At 40.4% G+C, this 22856-nt stretch overlaps 1 protein-coding gene across 2 annotated transcripts in view; it reads left to right on the plus strand.

Annotated features, from left to right (window-relative positions):
• Positions 1-22856, plus strand: part of ATP9A (ATPase phospholipid transporting 9A (putative)) — a 534117-nt gene that overhangs the window by 84123 nt on the left and 427138 nt on the right. For both annotated transcript variants that reach the window (XM_069243632.1, XM_069243631.1), the window contains exon 3: positions 2824-2937. In XM_069243632.1, coding sequence (XP_069099733.1) covers positions 2824-2937 — 114 coding nt within the window. The remainder of the gene's footprint in view (positions 1-2823; positions 2938-22856) is intronic.

Below are 22856 nucleotides of genomic sequence, written 5' to 3' on the forward strand. Positions count from 1 at the left end.
GCAACACAGCTGAAAGAGTTGAAACAATGACAATTGCTTTTGTACCTTGGAAAGAGTAGTGTGATGGGTCACAAGAGAGATTCAGTTTGTCCCAGGGCTAATTTAGGCATCCTTTGCAGTAATATTTGTGTAACTTTAAAGTCAGTGTTTCCAATCCAGTTAAGGTTAACTCAAACATATATCCCTAAGAGTTCGATAAAATGAGTACAGTTGAGCCGGATAATAGCAGCACATTTTTTTTATTCAAGTGCTTTGACACTTTTTTTTTGCAGTCCTTGATATTTAAGTATTCAAACTCCATCGGAAGGGTAAAGTTGATAGCAACGGGAGTGTGCTAATAAGAATGGTGCATGAGTCAGTCAGGGCGTTCAATGAGTAGAAATTCATGATTCTAATTTTGTACTAATGGAAGAACAAGGAATTGTTAAAGTTCCTGGTAGGGTTAACAGTGCGTAAGGGACAGGAATTCTTCAGCAGAAGGGTAGTGCTATGGTGAAGAGGCATGGCGGTCAAATTAGAAATTAATGTATTCAAGGAAAGAGTTTTGAATTAGATAGTAACATGCTCAATTGAATTAGTAGAAAACATCAGCAAACATGTTTAAGAAAGTATGGTCCAAACTTCTTTGGACACCCAGATATGCTACAATATGCAGAAATATGATAAAATCAATCTTCCAGTACATCTTCTAGTCTCCTCAATCTTTTGTCATCACATGACAGAGTAGATCCTGAAATCCTACTTAAGGCATTGAGAGAATGGATAGAAGTCTCAAGGTCAACCTTGAGGTGGATCCAGCTGTTCCTTTCATACGAGTGTCAGCTAATTTAATATCCATATAATAATCTAGATGAAATGGTGATCAGCATTGTATGTTAGGAATCCCTGCCTTTAGACAGTGTTCAATCACGGCCACAGTTGGAGTTTCACATATAAAAAGATTCACCTCCACCTGAGAAAAGAAAGAAAGCCTAGCCACTAGCCAGTGTGCCAGATTTCCAAGCGTTCATGTAGCAGTGGATGCAGGAGAGGAGCTTTATCTGACCGAACAACGTCAAAAACAGACGTTCATATTTTGCAAGGGGATTATTTTGTTGCTGCAGAGAAAAATTAATTTCCATTTGTGTTTAAGTAACCAACGAAATGGATATCATTACTTACCAGGCACTAGGGATCATAGAGTGATTCAGAAATCGCTCCATCCCCCTTAGGTTAATACACTGGAGAAATCATCAAAATTCATATTTTGAAAATCCTACCAGTTTTTAAAATGATAAAAACAAAGTTGAGTTTTCAAGTTCACTTTTCATGGCACAGTTAGGCTACTGCAAACACACCCTTAACTAGGGACTACTTAAAATATAGTGATGGCCTTCACCAGGTGCACAACGAGGCTTCAGTTAAAATGGCAAAAACAAAATACCAAATCAAACTTGCATTCAGTGGTCATTGGTGGAATCCAGAAGAAAATCAAATTTGTCAACATATTGTATTTTGAGCAAAAGGCCGTGGCATCTTCAGAATATGGTCTTCACCATTCCCCAGCCCAACCAATCCATTCAACCAATGAGCACAACACCCACCAGCAAACATTCAGTTGCCAAAAACATGAAGGCTGGCCTGTAGAAATGGACAAACAATACCATAAATCAGTGAGAGGCACAACCATTTTACATTCGAAATCCTTATTAATCAGCTCTAAAGTAGCTTAAAGGAGACAATGGTTAGTTAAGTAAACCTGAAATAAAAAAGTGAAGTGAGTAAATGTGAGCTATAAGTTTACCAGACATTGGGCCGTCCAGTGTAGGGTCTGAGAAGCACACAGCACTGGCACAACAACTGTGGTAAACACTGTCAGCAACTCCTCACTGCTCTACTACTTGTGCATCACTTTACTCACAATCCAGCGCCAGACGTCAGCACACAAACACCTCGCTACTGAAGCAATGCCACACCTGAAGGAATCTTCTGGGTGGGACCACAATAAACGAAAAAAACATGCTGGAGAGACGTTATTCTCCGAAACCAAAAGTAAAGCTGTTAACCATCTTCGGTCTTTATTTTAGGAATAGGCAAGGAATTGGGCACGCTGACCTATTCTGGTTGTCCTTATCGGAAATCAAGTTTTATTTTTCTACACCTAAGATAAATCTACCATCTGTGCTAAGGTACTTAAGTAATGTTTATTGAATAACTAGCCAAGAGATATTATAAATAAAAAGTATGGTTTCTAGTTAATAGTTCAACAGATAATGAACTCATAGACTGAACACAGACACATGCGTAGAAAATAAGTAGATGACAACATAAGTCAGGGGCTACCTTAAAAGCACTAAGCAGAGTCAGAAGCATTCATCGTAGGAGCTAAAAAAATGACACAGTTTGTCAGTACACCCTAATCCAGCCCATGCACTTGTCGCTCACCATATGTATTTCTCCATTCCTGTTGTCTCTTCTACTCCACCCATTATTCTGGTATCCCACTTCACTACGTGTGTTTGATAGCCATGATATTTAGGGGTTTGTATCATCCTGTACAGTCTACTGAGAGAAGTGCCATCCGCCCATCCTGTAGAGGCAGGTTTAGCAGAGATCAGTATTAAACGTGGATTCACTGCCATTACAACTCTCACTGAAATGGTAACTTTGTAATCTTGATCCAGCTTCATGACCAACTTGTTTAATGCATAATTAAAGATTTACTATATATAGGACATAGAATCAGAACGATGCATTAACTATCTATCTTAGCCAATCTAAACGTAATTTGCTTTTCCATTGGTTGCACCTCTTGCATCATGTTCTCCTTTTCATTTTTTTCAGGTTCTGTTCAACCAGTTTAAGTACTTTTTCAACCTATATTTTTTGCTTCTGGCCTGCTCTCAGTTTGTACCTGAAATGAGACTTGGTGCTCTATATACATACTGGGTTCCACTGGTAAGTACTTTGATTTTTTGGGGGAAATGTGTGAAGCTTCGTTGTCATACTCTTGGTTTTTTTATTGCTAAGATGTCTCCTGTGATTATCAAGACAGAATAATATGTAGTTAAAATCAAGTAACATTGCATTAAACCTACAATTATGGTTGCAAAATGTCACCTTTCTTGGTGTATATGTTTGAAGCGGTGGGACGATCTTTTCCCTGCACACAGTGCTCACTCTGTTACGAAATGCATTCTGCAGTGCCAACAACTCGTTTTATGTGGTGGAAGACGTATGGTGGTGCATCTGTTGTTTTGGCTTTTCCTTCACAAATTCAAGCATGTTGAATGGAGCCCAAAATATTGCAGATTGTATTAAAATCCACCTTAAACTACTCAGTGCACAGTTGGCACAGTTACCAACTACTCAAGATTATCTAGGATATGCGGTATTTGCTATTCTTCACCCTGTAATGTTCAGCGGGGGAGGGTGGCTCTTTGTGCCACACATTCATTATGAATTCTGCAGTTATTGTATATTTTGTTACTTGCCGGGGTTGCTAATGCTGGAATTTCCTGTCTACACATTTGCTTCTCATCAGTCGTAGAGGAAAGTATTGCACACTTTTCAGGGTGGAGGTGCTGACTTGCTATGCTATTACTACCCATCTCCCCAAGTAACAGTTATGGTCTGAGAATACTAAAGACTACATATACCAGAATTCTTTTGTATATGAATTCTGACAGTATGCCACCATGCCAGAATCTGCAGTGAATTCTAAGATATAACAAGGGTAATTTATTGAATTTGAAAAAAAATACATTGTTTATATCATATATATTATACCTAAACTGTAATTACATTGTACTGAATTTTAGACAGTGTTGGCAGAACAGACATCAAAATAAAGTAAGTTCTCAAACTGAGAAAGTCTTTATTTTGGAGGGCACTTTTATAAAGTAATTAAGTAATACTTTACTTTATTAAGTAGTATCAAAGTAGATCTAGCGCATATGCAGTACGCTCTGTTATACTGAGTGTGCTTCCCTTTGCAACAGTACTCTTCTAAGATGCTTACTTTCTACATACACATGCAACATGCCATAGTCTCATTAGTCATATTCCAGTTGGACTGTAAGTACCTGTGTCTTAGTATCCTCAACAGTTAATATTCTGTTCTCTCACTTGCGAGGATTTGTGAATCTACCTCTGTGTATCAGCAGTCCAGATTCTCTCCTCCAACACACATCTCGAGGTCCTCACTGCATGCCATGTCCTTGTGTGCAATTCCAGCCTAGATCTCACAACCATAAGTGTCACGAACCAGTGGCTCATGGGAAAGGCTGAAGAATTAGGCTCTAATGCTAGTTCACCACTATCAACCAAATAAGCGCCGCCTGAAAAGATAATAATCTGCAGCCTACCGGTACTTGTAAAGGGAAAAGACAAACTGGAGAAAAGAAGAAACACACTGGAGTTGGGTGACGCGACTTGCAGCTGTTCATGTCGAAAGAGCTCTCGTTCTCTCTGAGATGTTAAAGGGATTATACTTGCCACTTGCACAGCTAGCCTAATTATAACAACAAGGGTATCAGATTAGACAAAAAGTATACAAGTGAACGGTCACAGTACAATCCCCATCACAGTGTCATTCATGCGATGCTCTGTAAGTTATAGTGGTTGATGTGCCCAGGAACCTTCCCTAAGAGCAGACGCGCCAGGTGATGCTGAAGAGTGGAAGTTGTGTTGAGCAGCAATGAGGGGATGGCATCAGAATCCTTTTACAAACACAAAGCCAGAGAGGAAGGAAATAAATACTAGGGAATAGGACAAACACAATAAAGGTGCAGAGAGTGCCAAATATGGTCAGTGTATGGAAACCGTACAACCAAGGAGTTTTGAGATAGTCTGCTTCAATTATCCTTGCTTAGGCTGCTTCAATTATTTTTACTGCAGTCCTTCTGCTGACTTAACTGGATGACTGTTTCTCCCTGACCTGGGAACCAAGGCTCCTATATCCCAGCCTCAGCAATCATTGTCTGGTCTTTGTCAATCTTCCCATCTTTGTCCTCAGTCTCTTTGGTGTCTGCTTATTGCTCTTTTACCTGATCTCGTCAAACTTCAAGTGCTATTCTGACAAGCCCTAAGACTTAGGGACATTATTCCCATAACTAGAGTTAAACAGTACCCTCTACCTAATGTAGATGCAACACTTTGAATAGCTTTCACTTGATATATTTCTTAGCCCTCTGTCTTTCAGATCTTAACAGAGTTGCAAAAACACCTCTGGCATGTTTTCAACGGCCACTCTGACTTCTAGCAACAATAGCTTGTTGTTTCTCTCATTCCCTACACAGTTTGCTATGGTGGAAATTAGGGGACAGTTGTGGCCAAGGTCCTAATGAGCATCAATCAATCAATCAATCAATCATCATTTGATGTAATGCAAAGTTGCTTGAAACAGAAGCATCCCTGCGCTCAAGCAGGCAGTGTAAGGCTAGCTGCAATATCGTAAAAGCTAAGCAGTGACAAATTGCCTTTTAAAGGTTGCTAGAGACTTAGCCCAACACAGTTTAGATGGAAGGCGGTTCCATAATATTGCAGTGAGACTACTGAAGGAGCTACCTCCATTGCGTGACATCGAAAATGTTGTGATCCATAGAAAGTGGCTATTGTTGGATCTGAGTTCTCTCTCATGCGTATACACAGTCAAACAGTTTGACAAGTGGCTAGGAGCATCACCCCAGAGAGCTCTGAAAGCCAGCGTCAGAGTTTGAAATTTGATACACTGTTTCACTGGGTGCCAGTGCAGATGTCTCGGATATGGAGAGATGTGATGGTGATGAAGGACTCTCCGAATAAGTCTGGCCTCCGCGTTCTAACTTAACTGAAGTCTGCATATCAGAAATTCAGGAAGTCCAAGGTGGAGACTGTTCAAGTATTCCAGGCGAGATGTGGCGAAAGAATGAACTACTGTTTTTCTAGTCTCTTTTCAGAAACAGATGAAAAAACTTAATATGTTCATCTTCAGGAAACAGACCAACGAGATTTGTTTAATTTGAGTGGTGAAGGAAAGCGTGGAATCAAAAATGATGCCAAGATTTCAGGCCGAAGAGGTAGAAATTGGAGGAGCGCTAAGTTCAGTAGGCCACTAAAGGGAGCGTGGTGGGGTCCACTTGGATTGAAAACCAAAACTTCGGTTGAATATAGTATCAGGCAAATTGCCTCCATCCAAGCTGCAACTCCCTTGAGGCAATCCTTCAAATTGAAATACTGCCTCCTAGTTGTCTTGGAAGGAAAAAAACAATTGGGTGTAGCCGGTGTACGACACTACCTTAACACCCAAAGGTTTTGATGAGATTAGCCAAGGGGGGAAAGGTAAAGATTGAACAAGAGTGGGCTCAGGGTAGAACCCTGCGGGGCATCACACAGCACTGGCTTAGGTGCTGAAAAATACGGTTGTAAATACACCAGTTTGGATCTGCCCTCCAGGAATGATTTGACCCGTTGCAGAGCCTTGCTCTGAATGCCAAGGTAGCTAAGTCTGTTCGACACAGTATCACATTCCGTCCTGACAGATCAGGAAGCAGCACCATAGCAGGTGTGCTGTTGTCCAGTTTCTCCCTGACAAACTCCGCTACCTCCAGGACAGCTGTTTGAGTGCTGTAACCTGCACGGAAGCCCGACTGCGATTCGTGGAGGGTGGTGTTGACCTCCACAAAAGTGGACAGCTGTTGATTAGGTAGTTTCTCCAGAATTATTGCAGGAACCTGGAATAGAGATATGGGCCTCTATTTGCTGAGGGCACCAATGTCAGCATTTGGCTGTTTCAGGGGAGGCAGAAGTGATACCTGTTCCCATCTCGAGAGGAAAGCACCAGACATTAGCGAGGCATTCCATATTTTATTGAGAGGAAGGTTAAAATGCTGAGCCATAAGTCTGAAGATAAGCAGGGGGCAAACATCGAGCAGGGAGCTAGGCTTGCATTGTGATAACTTGTTCAAGGAGTGTTTTTCTGAGATAAGGGATATTCAGGGAAGGATGGCTTGGGACAGGAGAGTGCCTGGGGACTGGTTTCAGCCTTCCACGCAGCAATTGAGCTAGAAGCTAGAGCCTCCTTCAGTGTCACTGGAAAGGAGGAGTATAACGTTTGAATCTTCTCATCAAACAATACTGACAATTTTTTGCAGAGTTTGGCTGTGAGGATGATAGCAGCTTTGGCTCTTTTCATGGGAGACAAATGAATTTACTATTTTTTACACTTTCTTAGAAGAATTAGCCGCCGTCTTGATATGATGCGCAAAGCATTCTTTTATAGCATTGCGTCTTTTTTTATGGAAGCTCCTTTTTATTATTATCATTAGGTCGAGATTAAACAGATCAAATACAGAAGAAACCCCATGGTTCTAATCGAAGATAAGTGAAGACAGAGCAGGAAAAACATAAATACCATAAGAAAAGAAAAATCAATATACAAATATCATTCCATCCGGGATGTTACGAAAGCAATATAGCAATGAGGTAGGGGAAGGGGGGTTCTAAAGTTCCCAGTTAAAAGCCCCCCCAGGTTTTTTCAAACTTAGTAAGCAAACGAATTCCCCTACTTCAAGCCAAGGCCAATTCCCAGCCATAGACTTGCTGTATTGTAGCCCACCAGGCCATAGCTAGCAGAGAGACAGCTGAAACCCTTAGCTGTGCTATACGCAGTCTAGCAAAATTTATAAGAATGGGCAAAAGTCTCCTAATCCCAGCATCTGACACCATTTTATGTCCCAGCATTATGTTGGTAGGGGTGATAGATATGGCTAAGCCCGAGCCAAAAGTCATCTTTTGAGTCACCCCTAACCAAAACTCCTGAAGAGCGAGGCAGGTGTAGAGCATATGAAGGACATCTGCAGCATAACATCCACAATTAGGACACGTAGCTATAGCCGCATTAGAGCTCACCCCACCCATAAAATAAATTTTTCCGACATATGGTAAAGAATAGATACAGTTTTAAGCTGGTGCACTTTTAAATTGACAGAATGAACAGCCTCATCAATTGTCTCTAAGGCGAGTTTCTGCAGGGGTCACATCTTCCACGGGTATTTCATTCCTTTTAGCTGCCAGTCACGTATACTGCATATTTTGAGCAAGACCCTGATAGACAATTCTAATTTCCTGGGTTTCACAATATTTAGCAGAATGTCAGACCCAACGAGATCTATACCATCCTTGTCTTGAGACAAAAAGTAATTCCCCAGCTGTAGGTATTTGAAAAAGTGATGAGGGGACAGATGGAAAGCAACCTGCAAATCTGCAAACGACTGAAAGCCACTGATGTTGAAGAGCTGTCCAACCGTCTCTAATCCTAAACCTGCCCAGAGCCTATACTCATGATCCTGGAACACTCCAGGGAATACTGGGTTATTCCAAAGTGGAGTTTCCCTATGAATTAGTTTAATCAAGTACTTAGGGGCATGGTAGCAATCTGGTGAAAGATGCCTGCTAACAAACTTGAATAGTAGTTAAGGTCTATGGCTCTATAAAGAAAAAGCCAATAGTCAGGGCCTAGAGCCAGATAATAGCCGTACATACGATCACCAGGGTCAGGTGGAGCGATCAGCCCATGCAGCCAACCAGCTGCCCAAGAGTAGAGCTTGAAGACTGGAGCAGCAGGCCTCCTTGCCGGTAATGGCAATTTCAGTAGACGAAGAGCGCATCTCGCCCTCTTGTAGCCCCACATAAAGCTGCTTATAGCTCCCTTTACCTTTTTAAAGAAAGAATTCAGGACTCTCCAAGGAATTGTCCAGATCAGATATAAGAATTTAGGAATGACATTCATTTTAATTATGTTACACCTTCTGATAATACTGATTGGGAGCTAATGGCAAGCCCGTAGTTTTGAAAGAACTGACAGGAGCAGTGGCTCGTAGTTTAACTTACAAATCTGATTAACCTGAGCAGTTAGTTGAATGCCTAAGTAAGAGGCTTTAGGCACAGCCTCCCTTATTAATGTGTCTGGGTGATGATTAAGTAAGATCTCAGTTATAGCAATATGTAGTTTTTAGCCAGAGATCAGACCGAACTTCCCAGCTTCCTCAATCACCTCTTCTAACGCCGACAATGGATAAGAAGAATAAATGGCAACATCGTCCACATATGCACTAATTTTCAGAGATCAGTCTCTGACAGTGATAGACTATATCCCAGCTCTCCTTAGCAATGAGAGCAAGTATGGCTCCAAACACATAGTGGACAATAGAGGAGAGAGGGGACACCCCTACCTATTGCCCCTCTGAATCTGCAAAGATGAAGTAAGCACCCTTCTATATGCTAATCTTATGGATGGATGAAAATATAGGGACCATACCCATCTACAGTAATGATCCCAAATGCCCCCATCGTTAACCATAGATAGTCCAAGGTCACCTGATCAAAAGCCTTTTCAGCATCCAACAATATCGATTTGATTCAAAAACTTTATTTGGCTAATTCGAAACATCCATAAAAGTACATGAACATACAATAAAACAGTGTTGTATAAAACCATTTCACCATCATAAAACATAAATAAATAGACCCTAATACTCATTAAAATATCCAAGAAGGCCTAGGCCATCATATTTATATTGTCAACATAAAATATAATAGCCAAATGTCAACTAATTCATAATACTTTTTCTCACACGGGTGACCTTCAATATATAGAGTGGAACATTAAAACAGACCAAAGAATCATTCAATGCAAGCAAATCATTCATTGCAGCTTTATAGTGTCTAATATTATTGTTAACAAAAATAGGTTTAAGATAAAAGTGCTGCTAAGGCAAAGGAAAATGACAAAGCGGCATAAAGTGCGATGCGCTTTGTTTGCTCACACCATCAAATGGACACACAATTGTATTGGGGGGTCAGGGATGGCATTTTGGGAAAGGCCACCAAGTGGTTCACTGTACCAAACCTACATTTCGTCGATTCAAAGTGGAGCCGCATATTAGTGACATACGATAAATAGCACAACCGTAGTTTTCATTATTTCAATTCCCAATCGCCTTTCAACTCTGTGTTGAAAAAAGGCGCCTTAATGCCCTTGTTAGTAAGCGATAGAACCCGGCGGGGACAGGACCATGCTGAAACTTTGAACAGTGCACTGAAGGAGAAATGAATATTGGCTAGCAGGGAATACGGGAAGCGTTATCCAGGGTCAGACAATCTGAGATCATTGATTTAGTAAAACTGGTTTTCTGTTTCTCCCATATTGAGAACCATAATAACAAGGGTCTGACCAAAAGAACATCCTCCATATGGTGCAAGCCAACCTCCTGGTGTGTAATCACAGTTGAGGCTGAGACAGGTAGACAAAGTAAACGCTTTTAAAAGAAATGTTCATTGATTTGCAAGGGGCACTAGGGGGCATAATCCCAAAGGCCCACATCATGGATGGCAGTTGCCACTCCTCTTACTTCATAGATATCCACGATCTCTCGAATAGGTTGGTTGCCAAGCTCACTTGCAAACCTCAAAATCCCATAGGTATTTCTACGGTTATGCTCTAGCATCTAAAATCTGCTGTGTCCAGGATCCATTCCCCGAAAATGTAACCCCCAAATAACAGAAGGAGTTTACATTAGCAATTAGGATATTGTCGATAAAAAAGGCTCTGCGTTTTTGCACTTATGCCCACAGACCATCGTGAATGTTTTTGATTTATTGACCACCAGTCTTTTAGAAATCATAAACTTCCCAAATGCACGCATCAATTTCTTCAAACCAACCAGGGCCTTGAGAGCACAACGGGGTCGTCAGCATATAATAACACCGGTATAGAACGTCCTAAAACAAAGGGGGCATCAGCAAGGCAGGGCTGCAGAAAACTATCACCCCGTTAATGAAGAGTGAAAGCAGGTGGGGTGCTAAAACAAAACCTTGTCGGCTGTCTCCCCCAACTTCAAAACTGGGCGAACATTCGCCCTGCGGGCCGAAACGGACTTTGCTAGATAATTTCTCCTATAAACATGAGAGAACACATATAATTTCCCTCGGAACTTAAAGTAAAAGCAGCGATGGCCTGAATAAAGAATGGTCAACTAGGTCAAAGCGCTACTTAAATCTGCAAAACACAGATAAAGATAACCAGATTTTGCTTTAGTGTATTTCCCAATTAATAGATCTAGGTTAACACATTGTGCTGTAGTCTCTCGACCCTTTCTAAAACCATTTTGGACAGGTGATAAAATAGGGTCTTCAACCCACTCCTCCAACCTCTTCAGTATGATTCAACTCATCACCTTCACAGAGGAATCCAGAAGTGAGATCGGTCCATAGTTTTTGGGATTAGATTTATCTCCCTTTTCATAAATAGGAACAATAATAGAGGCAGCAGCTACATTAAACACGCTTGTAAAGATAGGTCCCCAGAGATCAGTGGCTACTTTAAATGCATCCATTAGATCCCCATGTAGTCTTGAGTGCCCTTCCCTGGCACTTTCACGCAGGGCTAGTAAAACTTCCTCAATGGAAATAGCCAGCGGAAGAGGGTTCCAAATAAACCTCACCTCACCTTCATTAGCACCACAGTCCCTAGTGCTAGGCTTAAACATTTCTGAAAAATGTTCAACCGAGGCATCACCACTCAGGGATACATTTATTTTTAAGAGTGGTGCATTGACTATATCCCAAAATAACCTATTGTCGTTCATTTCCACGGCTAAGGTCAGTTTAGTTCATGCCTCATTCCTGAGTGCTTTTTTCCTAATCTTAAAGGTCTGTCTATACTTTAGTCAGAGGGACTTTATTAACCTAGTGTTCCTGGGGGAACAACATAAGGCCAATTTCAGACGCCAAAGGGCCTCAGTACACTTGTGATCAAACCAGTTCCTATTTTTACTTTGGGCAACATTTGATGGGTGTGTCAAAAGTAGCATAATAGAGTGGGAAATATGGTCAAAGCTATCCAACAACATAAAAGAAACCACTTTGTCCTGTAGGCAATAGCTTATTTGATGAGAGTTTCTTGTTACAATAATTTTGTAAAATGCTTTTAAGATCAATGCTTGCCCACTTAATATGCACCCCACAAAATCTAACTGGTGTAATATTATTTATGGTATGACATTCTTTACACTTTTTGCCCCAAAAGAAAAAAGGAAAATCATTTGGTCATGATCACTAAGGGATAGAGTCTCTTTTGGAGCCCCTTTCCAAGTTTTGTGACTTCTTTTTTCAACCAATTGTCCAAGAGACTTCAACTTTTCTGAAAGACACAAAAGACACGTTGATCTTATTACAAAACATTAACAACACAGGCACTACCGATATGTTGATATGCCTTGACGTTGAGGCACTGTACACCAACATGCCACAGGAGGCAACCCTAACTGCAGTAGAGGATATACTCCAGTCCATGACCTGGACCTATAACACCCCTATCAGTTTCATTATGCAGTGTGCCAGCCTGGCTCTCAGAGAAAACCTCTTCCAATTTGAAGACCATCTCTATCACCAAATGCAAGGTACTTCCATGGGAAGCACCTTTGCGCCAAGTCTTGCCTGCTTATACATGTACACCATTGAACAGAGCCATATACTTACTTCTACACAACCCTTTTTTTTCTGATATCAGACTGTGGCGCCGCTATATAGATGACATTTTGGTGGTGTGGAAAGGCGATGTAGAACAGGCCAAAGCTTTCATCCACTGGGTTAATACTTAGGATAACTACCTTCTCTTTAGCGCCAGTTTTTCTAACAAAGAGGTATCCTTCCTAGATTTACGAATCATATTGATAGATGGGGCATTGCACTCTTCCGTGTTCCACAAACCTACTGATAGGAATAGCCTTTTACTTTATGATAGTCACCATCCTAAAGCTTTGAGAAGTAATCTTCCTTTTGGGCAATTCCTAAGAATCAGACGAAACTGCTCAGAGTCCGCTGACTTTCATGCACAAGCAGATGTTTTATGCTGTAAATTAAAGGAACGCAACTATCCCAACTCTATTTGTAGACGGGCCAAGAAACGAGCCACTAATATTCCTAGAGATACTCTGTTAACAAACAAGACACGTGACCAGCAGTCAAGGTTGACTTGTGTGACCGCCTTTACTCCTTTATCAAAAAGATAATTCAGAGACATTGGCCGATTCTTAACAGTGCTGGGGAATCCTTAGAACGCCCTTTATTTGCTTTTAAAAGAACCTAGAACATCAAAGACCTAGTGGTAGACACTAGACCGGCACCATATGGGTATTCTAACTCTACCAGTGTTAGACATTGTCTGGCAGTCAGAGGGCATTACCCTTGTGGTGGATGCAATGTTTGCCCTCTGACTACCAGTACTCAAGAATTGGACTTGGGCTAGCCAAGGAAATGGCAGTTAATAACAGATATCAACTGCCGCACAAACTAGAATGGCCAAGACACGAATTAATGAACACCGGAGCACTATCAGATGCCATAGGTCCTCTACGAAATTGACAAAACATTACATTGAAACGCATCACCCCCCCAGTGACCTTAGATGGGTCATCTTGGAAACCATTAAGGATAATAGAGACTGTGCTTTCTGGTTATTTGAGAAAGAACAGCGTTGGGTCTACAGATTGAAGACACGCCACATTGGGCTTAACGACGATATCCCATGGACTGACTTTATCCATAGATAGGTTTATCCCATTCATTGCTTACTGTACCTGTTTGTTTAAAATACCCCCATTTGGTTCAGACCCCAACAAAACTAGGGTTCTCGTAATCGTGGTGACTTTTTAGCTTGATTCACTTTTTTCTGACATTGTCTAAATTATGAGCATTATAACATCAATTTCTGAACTAATACGTTATACTCGATTCTAGATATTGTATTTTAATTTAGACCATCTAATAATAGCAATCTGTGCAATTAAGTGCCTTGGGGTTATTCCCCTTCCAAATATGGCCTCAATTTGTATTTTGTCCTTCTTTAGTGTCTAGTATCTGCATTAAGTAAGATAGATTCACAAGTCCTTCCCCTCTTTTTGTGACCTACCCCCCTCCATAAGGCTCCGCCCACCAACTGAGCCCCACAGTTCCGGGAGCATTGAGCTGGTTTAGGTGGTTCCCCGAGACGTGGACATTTCAGAAGTAAGTGTTTTGATGCGTTTTTCATTCTTGTTTTGTGCCGGTTTGCCGGCACTTTAACAGTTAGTCCCATTTAATGGACCCGATATTAAATCTTAGTTAAATTCCTGACACATGTATTCGGGACCGTGGTATATGGTCCAGCAAGTATTATCAGACGTGCCTTACATTGCGACGTTAGGCAATTAGCCTGCAACGCAAGCTTTACTTCTCGCCACTCGTTATTTTCTGCACAAAGGAATTTACAAATACTGAGTGCCTTATTAACTTTACGTTCGCCATACATTTCCGGTTCAATCTGCATTACCGGCCATACATCATATTGCACTGTTTCACAGAAGTACGCTTACCATTCGGTAACTCATTGCCCTTAGTATCGAAGTGTTGAGATGTTTATACAGGATGTTTTCCTGCATTTTGGAGGGCTATGAACAAATGTGGATATTTCATTGATTAGAATGGGTTTTCTCGTGTAAGACCTTGCTCATAACAATCACATACAGTTGATTGTAATGAGACTGACACGTCTATATCTATTAAGAGAAGGCTTAGATTGCAAAATCCATATAACATAGACACATGACTTCCAGGAGGGTGTCATCGACTTAACCTATAATTGACATAATAGATTCCTCTAACCTAACAGTTCTCTATTCTATATCTATACACCTAGACCGTATTGGACCACGCAAGCTTGGTGCTTTACCCTATGGGGCCCATCCACTAATATGAGGAGGGTAAGCACATTTGGCATATCTGCCTTTCTGTATTTTTCTACACCAATTTTTTGTGCACATCACGGAAGGGAGATTTCACAAGTGTGCTGCTTTAATTTATTGACACTGTGCACACAATTGAATGTTCTCTATCTGTTTATGATTCAAGTTTTTTGTTCTATATTCTAGGTTCCTGCTTAATGTGATATTCCCGATTATGGGTTATATATAACTTAGGGATTAGGTAGGTTTATTGGTCCTTAAGAATCGCACCAGATCATATAGACTAACAAGCGAGAAACATGTTGACCATGATTTAAGAGTAGTACAGGGGATCCTGTACCTGCTTTCACTATACTCCAAATTTAGAGATATAGTGACAACTACCACACTCCTGTTTTTAATCATGACAGAGGTCAGATAGCTCAATAAATTACGTTTTACCTGCAGTCATTTTTAACAGCATTTCCTTTGCATACCAATCCTACATTAGTACACACATTGACCGGCTATTTACCATCACTAAAAAATCTCTGGCAAAGAGCCCCTCTGTGGGGCCTGTCAGGCATTGCAGTGCCGGCCTGACGAGGAGCATAGCCCAATGATGAAGCATGTCACCAAATGGTGAGTGAGGGGTCTTGCTCCAAAAGATTTGGACTTCCAGGAACCTGTGAATTATAGGAACTTATTCTTTCAAAGGAACTGTGTATATCTTTTGATTTATATAAATGATCACTAAGTACAGACTGTATAATGCTCGGTGTCCCACACTTATCTCTCTCATATGCAGACAACACTACATGGTCAATGACTGAAGAGGTATTTCTTCCAGTAAATGTTGAAATGTGTTCCTCATTAACATTACTTTCATACTTCATTAATAATAAATCGTACTGTGAGATAATGGAGTTTAGTGCATTGCTGCATTCATTGTGGCAGAAGTGTACATAGCCCACCCCTTCATGGATACACTAACTTGTGCCACAGGCTAGGGTCATTACTGAATGTTAAAATCACTTATAGTACAAAATGAATATGAATGGGGCATAAGAAGACTTCTAGATCGTCAAGTGCCTTAGCCACCCTACTGCATGTTGTTTCCAAAAAAGTGTTATAGAAATTAATCAACAGCACATCACACTCCCTTTAATTGATAACCACAACAGTTGCATGTGTGAGCCCTCCTCAGAGGACTTTTTGATATTGACAGGTAGTTTATTAGAAATGAGAGTCTGAAGCCCTCATTTAGCTCTCCCACCCTGGGACTGGATAGCACGTGTGAAACGAGAAGAAAAGCAACCACATGAAATGGATTATTGCACTGCATTTCTTGAATACAGATAAAGTCAAGGCCAGAAATGTTATTGGTCCAGTCAATAGAACCTAGCTTGCTACTTGAACCTCCCCCGTTCCAATTTGTGAACTTCTAACACCCATCTGTATTTTGGTTAACACACCCCAAATAGGACATATCATTATAAGGGCAGCTTGGGCTAGAAACGCAACAGCATTACTGGTAAGATGCTTACCAATAGTGAGGTTTTTCGCCACCCCACCAAAACCTGGAGAGTCAGTGTTAGCAATCCAGTCTCTGATTCATGTCTAGAACCCCCATGTTTATAGTTGCCACACCTAAAATCATTTAGCCTACATTCCAGTGGTCAGTCATTATTTTGCAGGGAGCTCAGTGCCTGATCCTTTTTAGACAGTACCAGTAGGGTATGAAAAAGTGCCTCAAGCCCCAATCCTCTCTGTGTAGTCATAACAACATTAGATAATTGTCCAAGATTCCATAAATGACGATAAAGGAAACCCAAAGGAAAGAGAGACGTAGTCTGCACAAACAGGGAGGGTTGCTCAGACCTTGCAAGAATTGTAACAACACCAGTTAAGTAATACACAATCCCCCTTTAGATTTTTTGTTGAGGGCCCAATCCAGCCCACTCTTCTAGTGAACAAGATTTGATGTGCTATGTCCAGTGAAAATATGCAATTTGAGTTGAGCCAATGAACAACCCTGTTCTTCAGCGATTCCGAAGACTCAGTTATATGTGATTTCAGTTGAGGGACATTAACCAAAACTGCTACATATGGAAACAAGCTGGAGGCAAATTAATTGTAGCAGGGTTGCACAAATACAATTGAATATTAGACCCAGCATATCTGTCAACTAGAGGGTGGGACTGGACATTGGGTGGTGATGATTGAGGTAATCAGGAGTATTCCACAGCAGCTGGCTGATGAGAAACCCTCAAAGCCAATTCTTGAATACCTCCTTCCATGCAACCCCCTGAAGTCTGGCCCAGGGCAGAGCTGTCGAAAGGTACCTCTGTTTGTTGAACCAAGCCTGGATTGATATTAGAAAGAGCTCACCCATAGGAAAGTGGAACTGAAGGAGCTGATGGTGGGCAGTCGACTACATTAGCACCCTCCAGGTTCACCATATACATAATGACAGAGGGAAGATATTTTGTCAGATTCCCACTCCAGCCTATCCAGCTTTTCTCTAAGTTGTAATACAAGTCCTTAATAGTAGCAGTTATACTCCAAAATAAAGACCCAGGAAAGTCCTTGAGGGGTGTGTAGGGGGTGGGATGCCGGTGCAGTGTGGTTGGGTGGGGTGGGTTTTGGTGGGGGGGGAATGACTGGTTATTGGTCCTAGCACTCACCGGGTTCATTGAGACTGATGGGTTTGAACTCTCAGTTCCGGCTTTCCTACTTTTCCTTTTGCATTTTGCTACATACGCGCTAATTAGGGAAGAAGAAGCCACAGTCATGACAAGCGAGTGATGAGCAATAGATACATATAAGTCCTCATTAATGGTAACACTATGCCTTTCCCCTAGATCTTGCTCCATATCTGGGGGACAGTCTTTTCCCTCTAAAATCTCCATGCTATGGAAGAATGTTTTCAATTTTCTATTGGGATCCAGACGGGAGTGTAGGACTGAGGCCACACTTCTTTGTCTGATCAACATCTTTGAGGAAAACATGGGAATCAGTGGTATAGCCTAAACTGCTTTACTTCAACTGGTCAAAGCAGGCAGTTAAAATAGGGAATTCATTGTCTAGTTTTGTTAATATACAGCAAACGATTCCTCATGGTTTCGTCCTGGTCTGAACCCTCTCCATTATATAAATAGAACATCTTGAGGTCACCCTTAGCAAATCAGGGATCCCCTACTACGAGTATTGTGATGATTTCCTGCTAAACCTTGATGATGAAATTAATCGTGCACCCCCAAGGGACCTCTTGGCTATGGGATTCTAACACAGTTACCTCATTTATAGAGGTAAGCTGGTTCTTTCTCTGAGATGGTCAAGCAAGACATTTCTGAAATCAGTTTATAGGTGATGTTTTCATCCCTTTGGTTTTCAGTTTGATCCTGAGATATAGTGCAGGTTTTGGGAAGGCTTCATAGTTGAAGTGAAGGTGGGTAAGCGACATTTTGGTTACTTACATAAAAGGATAACGGGTGGTTCATACATTTAAACACCTAGCCACCTATGTACATCTGTTCTAGACTGGCATTCAATGATCTAGTCTGGGTTATGTGATATTTATTTTGCCAAGGCCTGTTATAAAACATACTTGTTGTAAAGTTGGCACCAACAACTTGCATTAGATGAGGTCCCAAAAACCATCTGAGCAACTTTTCGAAGTGTCCTGCAGTAGGCAAACACTGTCTTGCTTGCAAAAAGTTAGGACATTTTCAAATTGTGTGCAGGAGTAGTAAAACTCTTGTTAGCATTAGCAATCTAGTTCTGGAGGCCAATTCTTGTTCTGAGTCTATAGATAACATAATTGTAATCATTGAATGTAATGCGGTTAGCACAAAGCTGAAAGGTCCCACTTGTGATGGTTTGATTGACCACATTTAATTACAGGCTGTGGCATATTCCAGCTCGCCGTACACCATTCTCCATGACACCACTTTCTGTGACAGATGGGGTAATAACAAATCACTGGTTCCATCTGATATTTGCCCCAAAGCCTTCCGAGAGATTTTGTAGCCAGTGATGCAATGTATGGGAAGGGATAAAAACACCAAAGTTTATTTTGCCAATAAGGATAAGGACATAATTGGGTGGCAAGGTCTCGCAAGAATGGGATTGTACCTCGTACCTGGGTCTCAAACTCCTTAAGTTGCAGGAGAAATGCCAATTAAACTGGTTTGTCGTCTTGAGGAACCGGTTGAGGCCATTTTATTCAAATACGAGAAGGTGTTCCAGAAACAAGTAGAGACCTTCAAAAGTTTTGTCTCTCACATTAAGTTAAAAACACATGCTCAACTGTTGTTCACAAAGTGCAACAAATCCCGTTGAGTGCCAGGGAGGAACTTAAGAACGTTCTCAAGGACTTATGTGTGAATAGATTCATAGAACCTATTGAGTCCTCTCAATGGGTGGTTCCTTATTTACGCACTTTGAATGCCAGCATCCTAGTAGATTGCCATCCCTTGCCCAAAATACAGGAAATGTTGGCCAACTTAGGTAAGGTGAAATAATTTTGTCTATTATTGATTTGAGATCCATCAGATTGCATTCGATAAATAATCTGAAGTGCTGACGATTTTTGTCACGCCTTTCGGTGCTTAAAGAATTCCTTTAAATCCAGACCTATTAGCACTGCCAATGCCAGTTGTCACTTTAATTTGGTTTATTAAAGTTTAGGATTTTTATTGTTTTGCATTTTGACTTTAATAGTGTGTTGGTACTGCATAAATACTTTACACATTGCCCTAAGTTAAGGCTGTGTTATGTAAGTGATACCTAATATAGTATTTAGTATTATTTCATATTTTGTTGATTTATGCCGTATGATGTTTGTATTTGATGTAATATTAGCACAGGGAGAGAGTTGGAAGGTGGAATGTTGGTAATGTTCAATTGCTGCCAGTTAAACTGTGCAGAGGGCCATGAACGTTTCGGAAGCTGTGTTCCGGAGCCCTTTGAATTGTATGTCAGGTATAGGGGATTTTTTTCTGAGACTTAACTCGAAAAGTGGAGTGGGTAGAAACTGTAATTGTGCAGTATCTTCTTGTGATTGTGGCCTGGCAACCTCGCTGACTACTTCACGAAGGAGATGATGCTCAAGTCAGGCTAGCGCTGTCAAGGACACACGTTCACGTCCATGTTAATGCCGGCGTTTGCTGTGCAGGTCACCCTCCTTTCAACACATAAGTCAGCCATCTTCGTTTACTGCACGGCATTATGGAGTTTCAGCAGTATTTGATATTGATATTCAACACTAAAACGAAATAATTAAAATAATGTGTGGTGAAATTGATACTTGGAGCCAATCTTTATTGGTGGTAAGCGTGTTTTATCCTACCTGGCTAATATTTTCATTTGCTTTGTATGATCAAGTCAAGCTGTAATAGCATAAGAAACCACATATACTGGTCACATAACTGACATGGCTACTAGCAGTAGGGTACAGCAACATATCTATATACTGGAAAATTCAGGGAAGCCGATACAAAAGTGGAAACACTGCTATAGAGTTTTTCAGAATTATTTAATAGCTGTTGATGGAGCTAATTTTGTGCTAGAACGGTTTAATTTTTATTCCAGGACGCAGAGTGCAGGGGAAAGTGTTGATCAATATGTGACAGCACTAAGGATTTTAGCAAGCACATGTAATTTTGAGAATTCCTTAGTAACATATATAAGAGATCAAGTAGTTTTAATTTGTGCTTTACAGAAAGTGCAAGAACACTTGCTTTGTACTAATCCCACATTAGGGAAAACCATCAAAATAGCTAAGGGAATTGAGAATTTAGCAGAAGTAGAATCTGTTAGGTTGATTATGGGTGAGAACAATGAGAATACAAGTTTGATTGCTGTGAGTAAAGAGAATGATCAGGAGGGAAGGAATACATTTAGCAAAGCATCTACTAGATTTTATTGTAGGTGTGGACCTAGTGCGCATATAGGTAGTAGCGCAAGTTGCCCATCACACAGCAAAAATTGTAATAGATGCAAGAAAATTGGGCATTTCATGAGAGTTTGTAAAAATGGGAATTTGGTGAAGATTAATTTTGTACAAAATTCTGAGGTAACAGTGGGAGCAGAAGAACACAAAGAAACGCACATAAAGAGGATATTGCTCGTAGAAAGGGTCCTTTTTGTTTGGTCATGATTAGGGACATACAAAATAATGGCTGATTCTGGATCCTCAGTTACTATGCTATCAGAAAACACATCTAACATGCATTGGTATAATATGAATCTTAAACAAGCTGACATAAAAGCTGTAGCTTATGGAGGCTCTGAGATAGAAACATTGAGTTTCTTTGAAGATAAACTGAATTTTGCTCAAAGAGATATTTTTATGAAAATATATGTAACTGTAATTGTATTTCGAGTAGATCTGGGAAGTTAGGAATTATTTTAAAACATGTACTGATACCCCAGTAATGTTAATCGAAAGCAAGTCTGAAGATATTGCAAGTATCATGATGAAATACCCTGAAGTATTCAGCAACAGAATTAGGGAAGTGAAAGAATTTGAACATCAAATCATTTAAAAAAGAATGGTATGCCAATTGCTCATAAAGTATGTATTGTACCATTTTGTGTAAGAGATGATTTAAGCAAGCATTTGGATGAGCTTTGTGAGAGCAAAATTATTGAGCCAGTCAGTGCGGCGGTATGGGTCAGTGCAATTGTATTACCAAAATAGAACAAGGGCCAAATGAGACTGTGTGTGGATTTACGTTCTTTACACAATAACATTGTTGTGGAATCACACTCAACCAAACATTCAGGAATTATTGATTATGATAGGAGGAGCTAAGTACTTTAGCAATATATACTTGAAAGCAGCCTATCACTAGATTACATTGGAAAAAAAATCACAAATATTGATACTTTTATTATGCCATTGGGTGTGTAAATGTTTATGTGAATGCTGTTTGGGTTAGCCACTGTTTTTCGAAAACGTATGTTTGCTTATTTGAAGAAGTAACTTGAGTGCAGGCATTCAAGGACAATTTCTTGATTTGTGCCAAGACAACAATAGAGGAATACAATGTAATTATTGACAAAATGTTAAGCATTTTGAATGAAAAGTGCATAACAGTGGCTAAAGACAAGTGTACATTTCTCACAAATTCTCTTGATTACCTCGGTCACAGGATTACTTCTGTGGGCATTTTGCCCAAAATGGATCTTTTGAAACCTTTAAGGGAGTATCTACTTCAGAAAACAAGGATGAGTTGAAACCCTTTGTGAGTTTGTCAGACTATTATTCTAGGTTAATTAATTTAGGTTAATTATAATTATGCAACCCCTCAAAAGGATGTTGTGGGAAAGAGAAAAAATTGTGTGGGATGAAGTGGAAGAACACGTATTCCAAGACATTAAAAAGATATTGATCAATGTGTCTGCTTTGAAAACATGTGTTGGGTGTGGAATGTACAGTTACCTGTAGATGGAAGGGCAGTTGATCTTGGGAAGTTGTTTTGTCACAATGTCAATGGGATGGAACGTACTGTTGCATTCCCATCTAAAGCACTTAAGGACGTTGAGAGAGGATATAGCACCATAGAGAGGGAGGCATTGGCGTGCACATGGGGCACTGAAACATTCAAGCCATAGGTGTAGAGAACACATTTCATTTAGTGTACGAATCACAAGCCTCTAACATTTTTTTATTAGGTGACAACGGTATGTCTGGGGTATCTTCTAGACTCATTCGGTTTTTATTGAAGTACAGGAATACAAGTTTGATGTGCGATATATTGCTGGACCTGCTAATTATAGAGCTGATTGTTTGTCATACATATCAGTTGATGGAAATATGGATGAGTTTAACATGTTCAATGAGGACTGTATTGGAGCTGGTGTAGATATTTTTAAATCATTTCAGGGTTGAATAGATAAAACAGAGTGGTTCAAAGCATGTGAAAATTATATCTTGTTAAAAAAGGTGGAATAGGGTTGGCCTATTTTAAAAAAAATGTACAAGGTGATCTAAAATGTTTTTTCCAAATTGCTGGTAATTAACTATAGAAAACAATATTTTCCTTGGAGGAGACAATGTGTTCATGGTGTAATTTGTTGAATACTTTTGTATCTTTGGCTCATCAGGTCATTTGGGTTCTATTTCTA

This window comes from Pleurodeles waltl, chromosome 7, assembly GCF_031143425.1.
Source record: "Pleurodeles waltl isolate 20211129_DDA chromosome 7, aPleWal1.hap1.20221129, whole genome shotgun sequence".
NCBI lineage: Eukaryota > Metazoa > Chordata > Amphibia > Caudata > Salamandridae > Pleurodeles > Pleurodeles waltl.